Source organism: Otolemur garnettii, unplaced genomic scaffold (genome assembly GCF_000181295.1).
Source record: "Otolemur garnettii isolate 467f Iridium unplaced genomic scaffold, OtoGar3 scaffold00020, whole genome shotgun sequence".
In the NCBI taxonomy this organism is placed as follows: domain Eukaryota; kingdom Metazoa; phylum Chordata; class Mammalia; order Primates; family Galagidae; genus Otolemur; species Otolemur garnettii.
In genome coordinates, this window is record NW_003852415.1 from 18,392,014 (window position 1) to 18,412,592 (window position 20,579).

At 45.7% G+C, this 20,579-nt stretch overlaps 1 protein-coding gene across 2 annotated transcripts in view; it reads left to right on the plus strand.

Moving 5' to 3' along the window:
* Positions 1-20,579, plus strand: part of SLC24A4 (solute carrier family 24 member 4) — a 152,642-nt gene that overhangs the window by 113,923 nt on the left and 18,140 nt on the right. For both annotated transcript variants that reach the window (XM_003786994.1, XM_012803439.1), the window contains exons 11-12: positions 768-937; positions 5,292-5,502. In XM_003786994.1, coding sequence (XP_003787042.2) covers positions 768-937; positions 5,292-5,502 — 381 coding nt within the window. The remainder of the gene's footprint in view (positions 1-767; positions 938-5,291; positions 5,503-20,579) is intronic.

Sequence of the window (20,579 nt, forward strand, 5' to 3'; positions counted from 1 at the left end):
AGGTGGAGGGCCAGGGATTAGGGAGTTTTATTCTGTCTCCTAGAGGGAAGGAAAGGGTCAGAGAGAGCAGCCTTCTTCCTGAAGGGTGTCGGGGTTTATCAGAGTCACTGGGCTCAGCCAGCAGCTCACTGTGCACCCTCAGACAAGCAGGCCCCTCTTTGGGGTATTAGTTGCCTGTATAAGGGCTGTGACCCAAATCGTTGATCTCATTGCTTGCCTTTTGGAGAACAAAGTTAGAAGCATCCTCCCCTGTAAGGTTGAGTTAATCACTCAAAGACAGAGCAAGTGGCCTCATGGACAGCTCAAAGCCAGTGCTATCCACTGTTCTCCAGCATTTGCTACTCTGGGGTACCTTTGTTGATTTGGGAAGCTTCATCTGAGCTCCTGTAAACAGGAGGAAAGAAAAGTCTCCCCACAGTCTTGGTGAAAGGTGGCAGGGCTCTGTCTCTATTGTCAGTGGCTTAGAGGAAGAGCTGGAAGACTCTTGAAATTAGCCCAGGAGAAGGGCATGGATGTGAGTGCTTGTGGGTGGCCCTGTAACAGGGACCCACTGGGCTCTACCACATGGTACCAGCAGGTGTTTCAGAGCTTAGGTACCACTTTGACGGCTGGGAGGAGCTGAAGCCAGGTACCCAGACTTCAAGGTGGTTGCTGGTGTCCAGGGCCACCGCCTAGGCGAGTTCCCAAAGCAAGGGGAAGTCAGTGTCCCCTGCGTTTGGACACTGTCCTCAGAGGGATCGCTGCTAATCATAGTTTGTGCTCAATAGTGAAGGAGAAGCCACAATATGGCAAAAGCCCGGTGGTGATGGTGGACGAGCTCATGAGTTCCAGCCCGCCCAAGTTCAGCTTCCCGGAAGCAGGCCTGCGCATAATGATCACCAACAAGTTTGGGCCCAGGACCCGACTGCGGATGGCCAGCAGGATCATAATTAATGAGGTAAGTTTGTTTACAGGACAGTGAGAGTGAGCAGCCCCTGGTGGGCTCAGAGGGGACCCTGGCGTGTTTGGATTCCTCCCGAGGTCGCTCATGGTGCACCTGTTTAAGGAAGGAAACTCTGGTACCTCTAGAAGTTTGACCATCGCCCACAGGCAGAAAGTTTCCTTTAAAACAGGCATGGGCCTGAGATGTTTCACTAAGTAAGCAGTAGAATAGAATTAATTGCAGAAAAGCCAGTTTGAAGGATTGATTGTTTCTTTAAAATGTTAGTTAGGGCAAGAACGAAAAAAGATATCTGTTCTCTATGGACAGAAAAACTCTGGAAGAAAACTTGAGATGCTGACAGTGGCCTCTGGGAACTTCCTCTTTCCTCTACTATGCTTTGTCTATCTTATTTGAAAAAAAATTTTTTTTAAATATTATTTAATACGCAAATAGGAGAGCAAAGATAACAGGCTATTGCTTCCCAACTTTTCCGGGGTTTGCTGCATTTGTGCACACTGGAATTTTAAGTCTTTACTTTCAGAAGTACACAGTGGCCATCAGGCTTCACACTTTGCTAGCTAATAATTAGTAGTTAGCACACAGATTACATGCAAGAACAATATTTCATAATGCTTAAAGTTTCTGTATTTTGAACATACACAACGGGCCCTCTCTGTGGAAAGTATACTAAACAAGGGAAACACCTTTGCAAGATTTGAATCATTATACATCATTCTGGTCCAATTCAGTAAAATTTGAATCAAGGGAATTTGACCGAATCCAGGCAATATTTCATGAGCGTGATAATTGGACTCACTGGGGGTCGGAACTTGAACAGTTGTTATGTGCAGCCAGGCAAAGAACAGATTTTAATAAGTTGATAAAATGGTTGTGCCCCAAACATTTGAAGCTCCTGATAAAATTCATCTTGTACCATGTTGGAATTGACCTGCCCTGAAAGGTAGCACAGGGAGCCAGAGGGGTGCAATTCTGAGTTTTAATTTCAGCTGTACCACTAACCTCCTTGATCTGAGGCTATTGGACAGGATATACTCAGCTCTAAAAACATTGGTGACAAATACTGAAATCTAGGCCTGAAAGTTAAACAGTGGCTTTAGGGAAATTCTTCACGGAATGGGAGTTAAGGAGAATAAAGCCCACAAGATGCTCAGTATCCCAGTTCTTCATTAGGACCCTTTGGTCTCATTTCTTCAGTCATTTTAATTCCAGAACATTACAGAGATGTTTGCAAAGCCAAAATTACTCCATGGCAGAAATGCCTATGGGGTTGATGACCTTATTTGTTCATTATCAAAGAGGGCAAAGCAGCTAAGAGAGGGTTTGCGGGAGGCTGGGTATGTGGCGGGGTATGGGAGGTGGAAGGACGGCTTTGTTTTCCTTCATTCCAAAGCTGCTCCTGATCTGTCTTGACAGTCCTCACCCAAAGCCTCTGTGGTAAGTTACCAACAGGGCCCAGAAATGCACCTGCCTTTGGTCCCCCCACTCCTGTGAACCTGTTCACCTGGTCACTCACCTCCTTCATCCCCTCTGTGCTATACCTGGATGCTGTCATCTTGAGCCAACAAAACTGACTATAATCTACTGAGCACTTGCTATGTGCCAGGCAGGTGCAGGACATTTTACCTGTGCCACAGCTTTAATCCTCTTTGTGACCTTCCTCTAAGACACTGTGATATTTCTAATTTGTCAGAGAAGTGAAATAAACTGCACAATGCCACACAATTAAGGGGCAGAGGAGGGATTCTAACCCAAATATGAGTCTAGACTCAGAGACAACATGCATGCATTCCTCGGGGTCAGCCTGGTCCACATCCCCAGCCCCTTCCTTCTATCTCTTTATTCCCTTATAACATCTATCCCCTGCCTCTCCACGTGGCAGCCCCACAAATATCCGCAGCAATTGCCACCCCTAATTGTCTCTTTGAACGTAACATCCCTGGAATGGTGGCAGGGTTCCCTCCCCAGCCAGCTGCTCTCCTACGGATACCTTCTGGTGTGTCCCTCCCAACATGTGGCTCTTTCACCTCCCTTGGTTTAATCACAACGTTAGTTTAACCCTGTGGACCCTGATGGCCCACACCAATTTAACCCATCTCTTTTCCACAATGTTTAATGCCAACAACTAATAAGTAAGTGAACTGGTTTACTGGGCTCTTAGGATTAAGCCACCATTACTGAGAGTGGTTTTCTGGGTCTCGGGTCCCTATGTTAATACAACTTGAGCTATCTTTAGATATTTTTCTAAGTACTATTATTGATTCCAATTAATCTGGAGTTATGAGCCACTCCGCCCAGTCGCCAGCATGCATGTTACTAAGTCAGACCTCCACTACAGTTCCTTCCTTGCATAGCTAGTTTTTTCAGACTCTGAAGGTGACCTACCATTTAACTTTACTTGGGTAGCAAAATATTATGCCTCAGTGTCTGGACCTGAGTCTCAGGCAGAGATCGTTCTGTTCTTTTTGGTGAGCTAAGTATTATGGACTCTTTATAATGGAAAAATTAAAAATTCCCACCCCACCCTAGACTTCATGATTTAGGAGTCCCTGCCAAAAACCAACATGAAGGCAGTTAAATGGTCAATTCTTTAGAGAAATAAAGTAAATAGAAATCATTTAAGTGATAATTGCTCTTCACCCCATAACTTCACCCCAGGATAGGTGCTGGGCACACAGTGATAACAATATTGTCTTGGAGGCTTGGCACTTGTGGCTCAAGCAACTAGGACACCAGCCACATACACCTGAGCTGGCAGGTTCAAATCCAGCCCGGGCCCACCAAATAACAATGACGGCTGCAAAATAGCCAGGTGTTGTGGCAGTCGCCTGTAGTCCCAACTACTTGGGAGGCGGAAGCAGGAGAATCATTTGAACCCAGGAGTTGGAGGTTGCTGTGAGCTATGATGCCTTGACACTCTACCCAGGGTGACAGCTTGAGGCTCTGTCTCAAAAAAAAAAACAACCAATGTTGTCTTGGGGACATGTTTCCTGTTCCCTGGCCTCCTGCTGAAGTAATTGGTGGGGCAGGGGTATATGTGTCCCATGCGTGACAGTCATCTCCCGTAAAACCTAAAGGTGATTCATAAATATTTTTGCTGAGAACCAGAAACAGTGAACTGTGCAAAAGCAGGTAGGTTCTTAGGAAAGTGGAAACTATTGATTTCTTGAAATATGGTCTCTATCAGTGCCTGGTTTAGCAGAAACCCATGGGCCTGGGCTTGGGTAGAAGAGAGGCAGCCTTTGTCAATAGCCACAGTGAGATGGGGGTAGGGCAGGGCTTGGATTTGATCATGGACATTTGCCTTTGAGAACACACTCATTAGATTCAGTGAAAGACCTGAAAAGGCTCAACAAATAGCTAGGACATCCAATAAGATGTCCAACATCATTTGTCGTTGGGGAAATGAAAACTAAAACCACAATTAGGCACCAGCACACACCCATCAGAATAGCCAAAATCGAAAGGACTGATGGTATCCAGCATTAACAAGGCTGGGAAACAACTGAGATCCTAATCCGTTGCAGGTGTGAGTGTAAAATGGTTCAATATGCACCTGTCTTTATGACCTGTCATTCCCACTCCCAGGTAAATACCCAAGAAGAATGAACAAATATGTCCACAAAAAGACATGTACACATGTGTTGGTAACTGTATTCTTCATGATAACCAATTGCCATTTATGATTTAATAAAAATAATTTTAAAACATTGCCATCAACAAGTAGGGGCTACTATGTGAGTTAGTCATACAACAGAATACTATACAGCCATAAAAAATGTCCAACTCCTGACTCATGCAATAAGGTGGGTGAATCTCAGGGGCATTAAGTTGCATGAAAGAAGCCAGAATCAAAATAGCATGTAATATTTGAATCCATTTATATGAAGATGAAGATGTTTATGAAAGTCAGCATAGTAGTTACCTTGGTTATCTCTGCTATGGGACTGGAAATGTTCTACAAGTCTATCTTGATGTAAACCATCACTGAACTGTGCACTTGAGGTCAGTACACTTTTTGTATGACATGCCTAAAAAGAAATTAAAAATTACAAAAATCCTGCAGGGCTTTCCTTGTACTGTCTTCAGGTAGCTGTAACACTCTTGCTGGCATCATGGGCTAGGTTGTAGATTTGGCACTGAGAAGGGGAGGCTGAGACCCTCCAATAAATCCTCAAAGGCTTCTTGGTAACCATCAAATAGAAATGAACAGTAATTTAGATGGATTTCAAGGTCCTTAGGCTGATTCTTGGGCAAACCTATCTTCCAGGGCAGTATTCTAGGAACCAGGGCAATAGAGTGACACTTTTATCACAAACCTTGGTATCTGACTGGTTTCCTGTCCTCCCAGCGGCAGCGACTGATCAACTCAGCTAATGGTGTGAGCAGCAAGCCGCTTCAGAATGGGAGACCCGAGAACATTGAGAACGGGAATGTTCCTGTGGAAAACCCAGAAGACCCTCCGCAGGATCAGGAGCAGCACCCGCCACCACAGCCACCACCCCCAGAGCCAGAGCCGGTGCCGGTTGAGGCTGCCTTCTTGTCCCCCTTCTCCATGCCCGGTGAGTTCTGGAGGGTGCTGGGGCATGCGGGCTCCATTGCAACCAAGCCCAGGTCTTCAGAGTAGAGGCCTGGACCTGGAGGGCCATGGAGAGCTGGTGCACCACGTTGACATGCTGCACCAGAACACTCAGGAGGCACTCAGAGAATCCACCGTCAGTGCTGAGCTAAGGCCAGAGCCTTGGGCCCCAGAACAGGCCAGCTGTTGGCTTGGGAAGCACTAGTGACCCCTAGTGACCGCACTGAAATGTTCAGGACAATTGCTTCTTTCACAATAAGAAAAAGCAACCAATGTTACTTTTATGGACTTCCTCAGATTCTCTCAACCCTTGCTGCCCAGGAAAGCCACTTTGCCTGTGCGTTGCTTACTTTCTGGAATGGGATATTCTAAGGCCACAAATAGCTTTTAGACAGTTACACTTTATATATTTGAAGACATCTCCTACCCTAAATAAGTCAGATGAGACAGAGACTCAGCCCCAAGCCCTTCAGACTTCACTTGGAGTCTGGCCTGTCAATCACCCAAGTGCCTGCTCCTTACTGACCACCACCTGCCCTCTGCTTCAGTAACACTGGCTTCCTCCCCAGTGTCGTTTCTATAGCTCACTGGGAGTGCTCCTATCTGAGGGCCTTTGCACCTGCCCTTTGCTGGGATGCCCCACTCCAGTTATCTACATGGCTCATACCTTTGCCCCCCTTGGGTCTCTGCTTAAATGTCGCCTTATTAGTATGGACTTCTTCGGTCACCTCATCTGAAATATTTTATATTTTTCTTATCTTTTATGTCACCCTCTACTAACGTGTCAGCTCCACAGGGCAGGTACCTTTGTCTGTTGCATCACTGCTGTGTCCCCAGTTCCCAGGCCTGGCACAGAGCAGGTGCTTGGTAGATAATCTGTCAAATGAAGGAATTCAGATGTGCATGTCTGAGAGGGTCCCAGAACCCACCACGTCTGCCTTCCTTAACCAAACCTTCCATGAGATCATCTGCAGTCCTAGGTGGGAGATGAAGGCCAGAGCTGTTTAGTCCCATTCCTAGAGGACTTTTTCTTGGTATTCACTATTCTGAAAGGCAGCAGAATTAGAAAACTTGATGATTTTCTGAAAAGGATTCTGTATTTAATATTGGGCTCACTGAGTGCCTCTGGGAGGTGGCTCTGCAGGGACAGAGGCTGCCCTGCCTCTTGCCCTGGTTCTGTGTGAGCGCCTGCCTCCAGGTGGGTGGCAGGGGCCTACCAGGCTGAGATCCTCTGCCTCTGTTTGCCATGGTGAAAGTGCAGACTCCATGTGGGGTCACAGGCTTCCTGTGAGTCTCCAGGACACACTCATTGCAGCTACCCAGGGGCTCTTCCCAAAATACAGGGACTAGCACATAAGGACGACTCATTTCTTCATTTCCTTTAAGCCTTAAATTTGGCAGGATTGGGGGAGAGGACCCAGGACCAGCCTCCATTTTGCCTTGTGCTTATACTGGAGACAAGTGGTTGTGGAGGTCTCTGGGAAGGTCACCTCCTGGGGTGGGAAGCTTAGATACAGCTATCTTGCAAGGGCTGGGCCCAACTGGCTCCCTGGCTTTCCCTGCTCCCAGGGTCTCTGCATTCCTGAGTCCTTCTCTGTGGAGTTTTGCCCTTCTTTGGGGTGCAGGGCTGCTCGCTTAGGAGGCCACCTTCTTCCTCAAGCCAGTGGCTCCAGGACATTTCCCTGGGCTGAGCTCATAGACAAGCTTCCTGTGAGCTTATCTTCCCTCACTCTTAGGCGGAGGCCAGGACTTCTATATCCTTTTGTGTCCCTGCGGATGTGTTTCCAGGTGTTGCCCTTGGAAACCACAAGTTACTTCCTGTGCTTCCTCCCCCTTCCGTAGTGAAGGAAGTTGTGTGGAGTTGCTCGGCCGCTGCTCAGTTTGGGTATCTACAATGGCAAGAAAAATTGAACCTGGTGTGAACAGAGGTTTACAAAAGCTGGAGCAAGTCAGTGAGACTCTGTACCCAAGAGAAATCCCATGTATCCTGCTCCAGGCCCTTCCCTACGTACTCACCCACCTGTTGGGTTTCCCAGAAGGGGTGGAAGGGAGCCCTGAGGGTACTTCTCAGGGATGGATAGTGCCACTCTACTTCAGGTTGGGCCCCTAGAAAGAATCATGGGGGCCAAGGGAGGCACAACATCAGCGTTACAGAAAGAGGAGAGAGGCTGTCCCACTGGTCAGCCTAGAGTTGGTATAGTTTCCTGTGTCTGGGAATGAGTCTAGCCATATTGATGGAGTTCTTCTCTGTTTCTGGGGACGGGCTGGGTGGCTGGCTCAAAGTCCAGGAGCCCTGGGTTTAAATCTCAGCACTCAGCAGTTCTGTGGCTCTGGGCAAGACACCTCACCTCCCTGAGCCTCTGCTCCTAATCCACAAAGGGGGGCCGGGGGGCAGTATACTTACCTCTAGGGGCGATCTGAACAGTAAATGATGTCATTTAGTCCAGGTCCCTGCTTGCTGACACACAGCAGGTGTTCAGTAAAAGTTAATGTGGATCATAGTGTGCTTTAACACATGGCTGCTGTTATCCTCCCCATTGGGACTACAGGCGGTATTCCAGAAGGGTCACAGGTGCCTGAATCCCGAAGGGCCTGGAACAGTCGGTCATTCCAGGGGTCAAGGAAGGAGAATGAATGTGTACTAAGCACCTGTTATGTGCCAGGTGCTGGGCTCCAGGCACTTTGCAGACCAGATATTCTCTTGGCCAGTAGACACTTGGGTGCCAGACTCTGTCCTGGGCTCTGAGGATCCAGATAGGAACAGGACAGCCAAGGTCCCTGCCATCTGGGAGCTTCCAGTCTTGCAGGGCAAATCTAAGCAGATAGTGATGTGATATGCTTTGTCCATTGTCTCCCTCCCTTACTGCACAGTCGATGGGTGGGGAAGAGGGTGCTCCCAGCCTGCTGTCCTCCTGCTCTGCCCAGCAGATGAGGGATGGCTGAGATTGCCAGGGCCCAGCCCAGGAACACCCAGCCGCACCCTGCTCTGTGCCCACCTGGTCTGATGGTAGATTTGTATGTGGACACCAAATACAGTTGTGCTCTTTCCACTTTTGACTTCACACACTGGTAGTTAGACCCTTGGGGCTGGCTGTTGGCAGGGGGAGAGGAAGAAGAACTCTTTCTCCCACAGACACCACAGTCAGCAGTCCTGGCACTGCCCTGAAACAGTCACTCACAGTCCTCAGGGAAGGCCCTGATATGCTTTGTTTATCTATGACCAGCTTATATTCTGGGTGTTCCTACAAGACCACTGAGGCCCACACCTCAGCCCACTGCCAGGACTTTTCTCTCTTGCCCCTGAAGGATAAGGAAATTCATAGTGCTTAGTGGAACACACTGGCCTTCATGGCCACTTTCATTATTGCAGCTGACATTGACTGGGGACTTGGCATATGTCAGGGACTAAGTAAAAAATAGGGGATTCTTACAGGGCTGTGTCTTAGCTTGGGCTGTCATAACAATGGCATACACTAAGCAGCTGAAACTTATTTCTTCCAGGAAACTGGAAGTGTGAGATCAGGTTGCGAGCATGGGCAGTTTCTGGAGGGCTTCCTTCCTGACTTGCAGACGGCCGCCTTCTCTCGTGGTGTGTTCACGTGGCCTATTTGGTGCATGCACATGGAGGGAGAGAGAGAGGTCACCCTATTCTTAGAAGGCTACTATTGGGTTAGGACCCCACTCTCCAAATACAGTCACCCTGGGGGTTAGGGCTGCAGCATACCAATTAAGGAGAGGGCACAGTTTAGTCCATAGCAGGATCTCAAAGAACTCTGTGTGCCACACTGTGTTCTGAGACCTGTATGTGTATCCTTTCATTTAAGCCTCACTATGGTGCATCACAGACGTGATACTATCTCCACTTTACAGAGAAGGAAAGAGAATACCAGAGAGATTATGTGACTTGCCTGTGGTCTCCCAGCTAGTACGTGGAGAGCAGTGTCCACCCTGAGCAGTCCGAGCTAACTAACCACTGGGTAGAGCTGCCTCCTTGCTGTATGCACTTTTGTTTCATCTTCCTAATTGTCCTGTGAGGGAGTAGTATCATTAGCCCCTTTTTATAGAGAGGGAAACTGAGGCTGAGAGAGGCATGGGACTTCCCAAGTCACACAGCCACTGCATGAGAAGTGCTCATTCTTCTACCTGGGCTTCCAGCTATGAATACCAGCAAGGGCCCGGCCAAATGGGAGCAGATCATGAGCCCCAGGCTGTCACGTAGCCAGCATGTGCCCTTAGGTATATTCCCTCAGCTTAGAATACAGTTCAGCTTATTTCAGTGAGGAAACCGTGGGATAAGTGTGTTTCTCAAAAGTCCAGGCCTTTGGACATTCTTGGAACGGTAACAAGAGGTAAAAACTTACCAAGTACTTGCTCTGGGCCAGGTAGGGTGCTTTAGCTCTGTTGTGATTAAATCCTCTTGATAACCTTAGGAAAATAGATACCATCATTCTCCCATTTCACAAGTGAAGAAACTGAGGCACAGAGAGACTAACTTGCCCAAGGTCACACAGGAAGAGGGGCAGGGGTGGGATTTGGCACTGACGTTCTAACCCCAGACCCCAGGTGTGCTCAGGGGACCGCGCTGCAGCCTAGCCAGCGGATTCCTGGCTCTCCTTTCTATTGGAGCCCAGAAGGAAACTGGTTACCTCTCTCCAGGGTGCTAGCATCTTCTGGTTTATCTGCAGGGTGCCGAAGAACTTGTGCCTGGGTTGAGTAAACTGTTGAGTTGGGTTGAATTGTGGACCTTTGGGGATCTCGCATGTTCTCTTCAGGACTTGGCACCACTCAGCCTTCTTGTCCTTCATTATAACAAACCCCACTACAGACAATGGGAAGGCCTGGGGAAGCCTTCAGGGCGTATTCTCCATATCACCTCCAGCTTCCTCAATTCTAGATAGCTCTTGAGAGAGCTATGCGGGTTGGGAGGAGAGAGGTGATTTTTGTCCTTCTAATCTCAGTAATGGGGTGTCGCAGAAAGGAACCCTGGACGCCCCCCACACACCTGTTCTTTCCTCTTGGCTGCTCCGCACTTGTGCAAATGCAGCAGTGAAACTGTGGACACCGCGGGCTCATTTACATGTGCCATTCCCTGCACAGCCCCTGCCTGTTCCAGGCCCCCGGAGACACGGGCGCTTTGCGGTGGAAATGATCTTGCTCTTGCCTCAGCCTCAGAAGCCACCAGAGAAATTCCACATTCAGTTGATTGTCTCAAAAGCCAAGGTCAGGATTTTAAAGAAGTGTCTTTCTCAGTCACTCTGGCAGCATTGAGGTGTCAGTTCACAGACCAGTTAGAACACACACTGGCCGAGCATCCTTTTAATATAAGTTTTTTCAGATATAGTTCACTTATAATAATATTCACACCTTTAAAGTATACAGTTCAGTGGCTTTCAGTATGTTCACAAAGTCGTGCAACCATCTAAAAATCAGTTTTAGAACATTTCTGTCACCCCTAAAAGAAACCCTTTCCACCCTCCCCCAGTTCCTAGAACCACTAATCTCCTTCTTGTCTCTTTGGATTTATCTATTCTAAATACTTCATGTAAATAGAATCATTTAATGTGTGGCCTTGGTAACTGGCTTGCTTTCCCTAGCTTGAGGTTTTCAAGGTTCACTTTGCAACATTCTTCAGTACTTTATTCTTTTTTATGGTCAGATGTCCCATTGTGTAGATGATGTCACATTTTGTCCATTCATCAACCCATAGACATTTGGGTTGTTTCTGCTTTCTGACTATGAGTGGCTTTTTAAAGAACAAATAGAACATCCTGGAAAAGGAGGCTCAGGACTTTTTATCTAACTAAAGGCAATATCTTTTGAAGTTCTCTGTGATCAGCAACAAATAGCCTCTTAATCCCGTTTGACTCAATGGGATCTTAGAAGTTTTTTGACCAGCCTTCTTATTTTCCAAAGGGAAAGTGAGGCCCAGAGAAGAGCAGTGGCTCACCTGAGAGACAGTCTCGACCAGATAGAAGCAGGCATTCAAGCCACCTGTCCTGGAAATCTGCTCTATGACCCCCCATCCCTCTGGCTAGGCAATGCAGTATGAGCTGGGAGGGGAGGTGGGAGGTGATCCCAGGATCAGGCATGTCAGGGTCCTGAACAGAAGGACTCCCTTGCTTGCTGAAAGAGGGACTTTAAATATAGTAGAAGCTCTATAAGTTAACCACCCAAGGGACTATGGAAAACTGATCAACATAAGGAACTAGGCCTACTGTACTGATACATTCATGTGGTATATGTCCGGTCTATGAAAATTAGGTCAAGTTAAGGAGGTGGCCAGCTGTGGACGTTCTACTGCATAAGTTTATAGGGAAAGGTGTGTGGCTGTTGCTGCAATAAAAGCCACTGTCCCTGTGGCCCTGCTGGATAGTATTGCCTCAAAGCAGCAGCAGGGTCGTCTGGCCACGATTCCGCTTTTCAAATTAGTGAGCCTAATTTGATTCCCAAACATTCTGGGGGATGTCAGCTTTAGCTTTCCAGCATCTGCAGATACACTGGAAGTAGGTTGTAATACAGGGCTGCAGGGGCCAAGTCTGTAAGTCATCTCCCATGGGTGTAGTGAGGTTGAAGAAAAGCAGTAAGGATGTCGACACCAAGGACTTGACTTGGACCAGACCACAGGGTCACTAAGGAACCTGTGCAGTTTCAGAGCTTTGTAGGGAGGCAGAAGAGGGCAGGTCCCCACCTAGAGCTGTGCAGAGCAGCCCCTGTCAAGCACCTGCTCTGTCCCACACTGTGCTCAGAATCTTGTTTGGTACTGACAGCACAGTTGGGCAGCTCATGGGGCCCCCATTTCCCAGGAGAGAAGACTGAGGCACAGGAAGCCCCACATAAGCATGTTAAGTACCATGCTCAGGGCTGGCACCCCCGGTCGTCCAGACCCCAACGTATTGCCCTCTGACTGGTTCCTCTGTTCACTTTGGCTAGGAGGGCCATGCCAGTCCTGAGCTGGAATGTCCATGCTAGAACACAAGGGGTAGCCGGAAGGAAAGGGAGGAAGGAGGCCAGCTGCCAAGTCTGCAGGGTGTGGGAACACCAGGAACCTAGGCGGCCCTGCCCTGCTGCCGGCTGGTGTGCTCAGTGTTTATGCCGAGTGGGCAGTGGAGAGGCAGCAAGTGTCTCTGATTCCGTTGGTGTCTCTGCGATGCAAGGCAAGGCCTTCAGAGACAGCACAATGTGCTCTGTACTTTCTGTTTCCTTTAGTCTGACCTGGTTCCTCAAGGTAGCTTGGCAGGGACAGTTTTTCACTGTCTCACAATTGAAGATGTGGAGACTCAGAGAGAGTAAGGGTCCATCCAGTGCCACAAGGTCAAGAGTGATAGGATAGGACAACTCTCTTTCCTAGTAGCCTTGAGATCCCTGTGTAGTGTGCAATGCCACTGGCTGTAATTTGGGATTATCTAGAGAATGAAGGAAATGGTGCACCAACTCCTAACAGCCTTCCAGATCTGGTACCTGTTTCCATCCAGTTCCAAAGCTGGACTTGGAGCCTCAGAGTGGAGGTTGTGGGAACATCTGCAATTCTGGGGTGAGGGTCCCTGGGATTAACACCAGCTGGGGGAGCTCTGGGCCTGGCTTCTTCATTGCCTGGGAGATCCTGGTCGGCAGGTCTGACCTGTTGTTCTCCGTAAGGGCAGTTGCTTCCATGAGGCAGCATGAACAGGATTCCACAGGCTGGCCAGTGGTACCAGTCTGTGCCGATGCAAGGGGGAGGCCAACCAAAGGTTGTCTCCCTTGGGAAGGGCCCGCAAGAGCTTCCCAGGCCTCTACGTGGGGCAGCCATGAAAGTGTCTCTTCCCGGGTCTTTGATGTCTCTGTCCACCTAGCGCTGACAGCCTCCATCTGTGTGTCAGCACTAGCAGGGCCTACCTCTGACCTTGCTGATACCTGATGTTTCCTTTGTATCATCTCTTTTGTTCTTTCCCTTCCCCCCAAACCTCAGCATGGCAACTGAGTTTAGCTGTAGGTTTTATCCTCTCCTGCCTCCTACTGGACTTCTCTTCACTGCTCTAGTGCCCTCAGCATCAAAACATGCCATCCAGGAGATAGGGCAGTTATCAGCAAGAGGCTTTGGTATTGGATGGTCAGGGAATTGAGTCCTTGGTCTGCTACTTCTAGCTGTGTGACCTTGGACATGTCACCTTCTCTGAGCCTATTTCAGTCTCTGTTAAACCCAACCCAGTGCTTGATAGTAGCAGATACTCAATAAGTATAAGTTAATCTGGTTGTTAACATCAGCAGCAGCTAAAAATCAAGTAATAACTCTCAAAATAGCCTCAGTCACTATTCTAAACACAGCACAGGTATTGGCTTGTTTTCACAATAACACTGTGAAACACTGAGTCTTGTCATCCCCATTTTACAGATGAGAAAACTGAGATACAGAAAGGCTAAAGCCTTTCCTAAGGTCACCGGGCTGGCAGATGCAGAGCTGGTATTTGAACCTGAAATGTCTTTCTGATAGCTACAAAACTGTAGTAGTACCCCTTAGAAAATAGTCAATTTAATGGCAAGTTTTAATTTAAGGATATAACAAAAATGTAATAAAAATAACTGAAAATTATCAATGCTAAAATTTATTCACCTCAAAGAATAAGAGATTGGAAAAACTTTAATGGTTCCCCATCTCAAGAGAATTTCTCTGTTTAGGTCAAATCTATAAACTAAAAATACGAGACTCTCTTCTGACAGTTGACACATGCCAGCCATAGAAGCAGAGGGATATTCATGGGCCCTGAAATCAGGGGACTCACTAGGCAGGCAAACAGTGTAGTTCAAAGGACCCAGGATTTAGACTCTGAAGACCTGCATTCAAGACCTGGTATTTCCTCCCATTGTCTAAGAGGCATAAGTAAGTCACTGAATTTCACTAAACTTCAGTTTACTTACATGTGAAAGAGGAAGAATAGCCCCCAAAACTGATCAGAGGAACAGAGAGAACATTTGTGAAAGTAGTCTCTAAGGTGTGAGGCATAACTTCAAATACTGGATGACGGTGAGGTGGTTGTTTATTAATCCAGCCTTGTCAGTACTACCACCTCTACCTGTTTCTCCTTCCTTCTCCATAAAGGGCAACTTGGAGGCCACTGACTAGGGAAGCAGAGTCTAGTTGTGGCTCTGCCACTGATTATGTCTGAGCTTTTGGGTAGTTCATTGGCCATTAGTTCATGGGGTTTGGATTTCCTTTTATAAAGTAGTGTTCACCAAGTGGGATTTATTCTAGGAATGGAAGGTTGGTTCAACATACAAAAATCAATATATTTTACTACATTATTAGAATAAAGAGAAAAACCACATGATCATCTGAACAGACACAGAAAAAGCATTTGACAAAACCTTTAGTGGTGGAAAAAAAAAAAACGCTCAAAAATTTAGGAATACAAGGAAACTTCCTCAACCTGACTAAGAGCATCAAGGAAAACCTCAAAGATGACTTACTGGTGAAGAACTAAAAGCTTTGTCTATAAGATCAGGAGCAAAATCAAACTGTAGCTCTTACCTCTTGTAGTCAACATTGTGCTAAAGGGCCAGAGAAAATAGGCAAGAAAAATAAATAGGTATCCAGATTGGAAAAGAGGAAATACAAGTTCTATTTTCATAGATGATATGATATTGTGTATAGAAAATCCTAAGGAACCCACACAAAAATGACTCTATTATAATTAATAAACTTTTAGGATACACGATTGACACTCAAAATTCAGTTGTATTTCAATGTATTAACAATTATCAATCTTAAAATTGAAAACAATTCTATTTACAATAGCATCAACAAGAATAAAATACTTAGAAATTTAACAAAAGTTATATACTGAAAATTGTAAAACATTGTAGAAAGAAATTAAAGAGGATCTAAATAAATGGAAAGATGTCCCATGTTCAGGGATTAGAAGATTTAACATTTTTAAGATGGAAGTAGTCTGACTTGGTGCCTGTGGCTCAAGCAGCTAAGGCGCCAGCCACATACACCTGAGCTGGCAGGTTTGAATCCATCCCGGGCCCGCCAAACAATGATGGCTGCAACCAAAAAATAGCTGGGCATTGTGGCGGGCACCTGTGGTCCTAGCTACTTGGGAGGCTGAGGCAGGAGACTTGCTTGAGCCCAAGAGTTGGAGGTTGCTGTGAGCTGTAATGCCACAGCGCTCTACCCAGGGTGACAGCTTGAGGCTCTGTCTCAAAAAAAAAAAAAAAAAGATGAAAGTAGTCTCCAAATTGCTCTTTAGATTTGATGCAGTTCTTATCAAACCTCCAGCTGGATTTTTGCAGAAACTGATAAACTGATCTTAAAATTCACATGGAAATGCAAGGGACCAGAAAAACCAAAACCATCTTAAAAAGAACAAAGTTGGAAGATTCACACTTCCTGAATTTAAAACTTAGTATTGTATAAAAATTTAGCAATCAAGATGTCTGGTACTGGCATAAGGATAAACATATAGATTAATGAAATAGAATCAAGAGTCTTGAAATACACGTATACATTTAAGGTCAGTTGATTTTGGGGAAAGGATAATGTGATGATTCAATGGGCAAAAGAATAGTCTTTTTAGCAAATGGTGCTAAGACAAGTGAATAGCCACATTTTTTTAAAAAATGAAGTTTAACCCTTACTTTACAGTATATATAAAAGTTAACTCAATATGAAACAGTCCTAAATGTAATAGCTAAAACTATAAAACCCTTAGAAGAAAACATAGATATCTGTGGCCTTGAATTAGGCAATGGTTTCTAACCAAAAAATGGGAGAAAACATTGGCAAATTGTATATCTGATAAGGATCTAGTATCCAGTATGTGTGTTTGTGTGTGTGTATCTGTATAGAACACTTAAAACTCAACAATAAAAAGATGACCCAATTTGAAAATGGATAAAGGATTTCAATAGACATTTCTCCAAAGAATATATGACCAATAAATTCATGGAAAGATGTACATTATCATTTGTTATTAGAGAAATGCAGATCAAATAAACTGTCCAGTAAAGTACCACTTCACACCCACTAGAATGGCTATAATCAAAAAAGAGGAACAATAACAAGTATTGGGAGGGGTGTGGGAACGTAGGAACCCTCATGAATTACTGATGGGAATGTAAAATGGTAGAGGCCCTGGAAAGCAGTCTGACTCTTCCTCAGAGACTGAAATGTAGAGTTACCGTATGATCCAGCAACTCTACTTCTAATTATTTACCCAAGAGGAATGAAAACATGTCCACACAAAACCTTCAACGACGGTGTTCATAGTATTATTCATAATAGCCAAGAAGTGAAAACAATCCATGTATCTACCAAGTGTTGAATGGTTAAGCATAATATGGTATATCTGTATAATGGAATGTTATTCAGCTATAGAAAGGAATGAAGTGCTGATAGATGCTACAATGTGGATGGACTTGGGAAACACTGGCTAAGAGAAAAGCCAGATACAAAAGACCATACGTTAATCATTCCATATACACATATATGGAATGCCCAGAATAGTCATATCTATAGAGACAGAAAATCGGTGAATGGTTGCCAGAAGGTGAAGGAAATAGGGAATGAGGAATAATTGCAAATGGTGTGGGGTTTCTATTGGGGATGTGAAAATCTTCTGGAATTACATAGTGGTGATGGTTACATGGCTTTTGAATACACTAAAAACTATCTAATTGTATACTTTAAGTGGGTGAATTTTATTATGTTAATTGCATCTCAGTTCTTTTTAAATGGAGTTGATCTAGAGTTGTGGTCCTCGAAGTGTGGTCCTGGGACATATCCCAGCATCAGCAGCACCTGGGAACTTGTTAGAAATGCAAATTCTAAGGCCTCTGCCTTCTCCTCCCACCCCCAACCTGCCAAACAATTAGCTCTGGGGATCTAGCAGGCTTTCCAGGGAACTCTGATTCACATTCAAGGTTGAGAATCCCTGGTCTGGAATCCACACTTTCCAGGTCTTATAAACACTCCTAGCTCCAAGGTCCATGAAAACCTACTCCACATCATCCAGTGATACCAACGTTCCCCATACCACGAGTTAACCACTCCCTGAATTGGAGCGTCTAATTAGCTCACTGTCCAAATTAATTTGTTTGAGGGTTTTCATCAACAACTGCATCTGTTCCTAATTTTTCTTCCAGTATGCTTAGCCATCTGTTTTGTTACAGTTCATTTTCAAGATGTTTTTTCACATAATTAAATTGTAATTTTCTACTTCAAAAGAGAAATCAGAGCATCCAGTGAAAGAATCAGTAGTAGCCCTTCATTCTCTCTTTTATGTTTATAGGTCAGTCTGAGTCCAGGATGGGCGATTGTCCCTGCACCTGGAGGGATGGCAGTGGAGGGCCAGGAGGGGTTCTGGTAGTGTTGGGGGACGCCCCTTGGGATGGGCATTGTCCACCATCCCTACAGCACCAAACTCTATTTGTATGATTTCACACAAGAACTGGCTTTTCTAGCATTAGAGAAATCCAACTTAGGCTTGTTTAAGCCAAAGAGTTCACATGGTGGCAGGTTCCCTGGGAGAGTCTGCCTTCCATCAAGGCTAGACATCCAAAGACACCATCCATCTCAGCATTGCTTTTCCTGGGTTGGCTTTATCCTGGGTGGCTTTACCCCATCAGAGCCTGTATCTTGTTGGGTTAGCCCAGTATGCAGGTGGTGCCTCTGCCTCAGGTAAGGATTGTTCTCAGCTACATGAGATTAAAAGCGAAGAGATTTATTTTTCTCATGTAACAAGAAATCCTGAGATTAGGGAATCTTGCAGTCTGTCATCAATGTCTCATTACTGTTGTCCATACTTATCAGGTGGCTTTTTTGTACTCAAGGTTGACAAGTAGCTCCTGCACCTTCAGAGTGTCCCTAGCAGGAACAAGGAGGGAGGGTGAAAGACTTGCTTTCCTAGGAGCGCCACCAAGTATACTTCTACTTAGGTCTCATTGTCCATATCTGTCCATGGCCACCCCTACCTGCAAGGAAGCCTAGGGAATTGAGATCTTTATTTGGAAACCAACTGTCTGAAGCAAAATAGAGTTCTGTTAGTAAAAAGGGGCAATAGGTGTTAAGAGGCAGTGATTCTCAGCGAAATTCCTTGTTGGGTCATGGACCTAGCCCAGAACCTATGTAAACCCCACAATGAGAGGGTGGCAAGATGTCATTTTGTTCATTGCTAGGCTTCTAGTACCTGGAATAGTACGAAGCATGGAGAATGAATGCACTAAATATTTATGGAAGTGCTATCAGCCAAAGTTGAGTCTCATATCCACCCATAGAGCAAGGAGGTAGATTCTGTCCTGTCTAACTACCTGGACTAATGTGGAATGGAGGGTTGGATCCCTAAAGGAAAAGTGGCATGCTGTCACCATTAAAGGGTAATGGATGCTGACCAGATGAGAACAGTGACTGCCTCCTACAACCTAGAGTTACTAAAAGTCTTGAGAGACCAATTCACATTAGCAAAACTCACAAGAAGCTGATGTATAGACTGATACAGAACTCCTGTACCAGACAGCCTCAACATGTGCCTGTATGGCCTGGGACAGTGTTTTCCAGGTTGTCCACACCGCCTTACCTTGATCAGGACTCTGTGATTTTCCATTCCAGTAATGCTTCTTGTCAACATGCTCTGGTCTCAGGAAGTATCTAACTTCATTGGCATAATATGTAAGACTCCCTTCCTGGGAATGGGTTTTCAAATAGTAATTAGCACATCCATTATTTGAATTTTTTAAAAATGTGTGTTTTAAATCATCTTTTTTCTGATCTTATTCTGATCTTGTTCTTTCTACTTTAAAAGAGAAATCTGAGCACCCAGACTTTCTGGGGGGCCCTTGTGACCTCCCATGTATTTAGTAAGTGTTAAGTTCTGTCACAGGTTAGGGGCTGGGCTGGGGACTCTGCTCTCTTCCACAACCATGGAAGGATCCCTGCCTATGAGGGGTTCCAGTTTAGCTTCAAAACTCATACAGGTGACTTCTACCAAGCCAAACATTGAGAGCCATGGGCTGACAGTGCCATCATGTTTGGAACTGTGTCTGTTGACATATGGCCCTGACAGTAATGGTGAGACATGCTATTCACTGAGACTCTGCTATGGCCCATGTACTGAATAATAGGATCATGTTCCCAAGCGCCCAATGTACGATTGTCTCCCTCGTTTTAAGATGAGGAAACTAGGCTTGAGGGTACCCCTTGCCCAGTAATCACAGCGCTGTGTTAGTCACCTGGATTTGAACTCAGTCAGATGCCAGAGCTTTGCCAGTGTTTGTCTTGTCTTTGGTCTTTGATTACAACACTTCAACATGCAGGGCAATTAGGTAGCAAAATAATAAATAAAATTTCAAATTATGGAGAGTATAGTGTTAGGACAGTGTATTAATATCACCTCCTGCTAATTGTATGGTCCAGACTGATGCAGAGGGCACCAGGAGCCATTACCAGCTGTGTCTGCAGCCTACCTGGGAGAGGTGGAGACTGTGGCTTTGAGTAATGAAACTATATGTCAACTTGGGTAAAGCTTCAATAGTTCATAAATATTCTTAAAATCCAAAGCAGTTACAGGAAGGAGAGATCACCATGGGCTGGCTGGGTTAACAGCTTTCTATAAGAGTTAGAACAATGGGGAGGCTGAAGACAGGCCAAATGAGTGGAAGGCAGGAAAAGGGGTGACACAGTGTGAACAACAGAACAGAGACCAGAGTGAGCATCTGGGAGTTTCCACACTTTGACCTTGACCCATAGTAGTATTTTACACAATACGTGGATATCTACAAAAAGGAAATAGAAGTTTCCTGGAATAATAATTAACTCTCACTACACATAGTCACTCTATTTTCTATTTCGTTTTCTTTCTTTTTTTTTTTTTTGGACATAGAGTCTCACTATGTCATCCTCGGTAGAATGCTGTGGCATCACGCTCACAGCAACCTCAAACTCTCGGGCTCAAGCAATTCTCTTGCCTCAGCCTCCCAAGTAGCTGGCCACAACACCCGGCTATTTTTTTGTTGTAGATGTCATTGTTTGGCAGACCCAGGCTGGGTTCAAACCTGCCAGCTCCGGCATGTGGATGGCGCCCTTGCCAC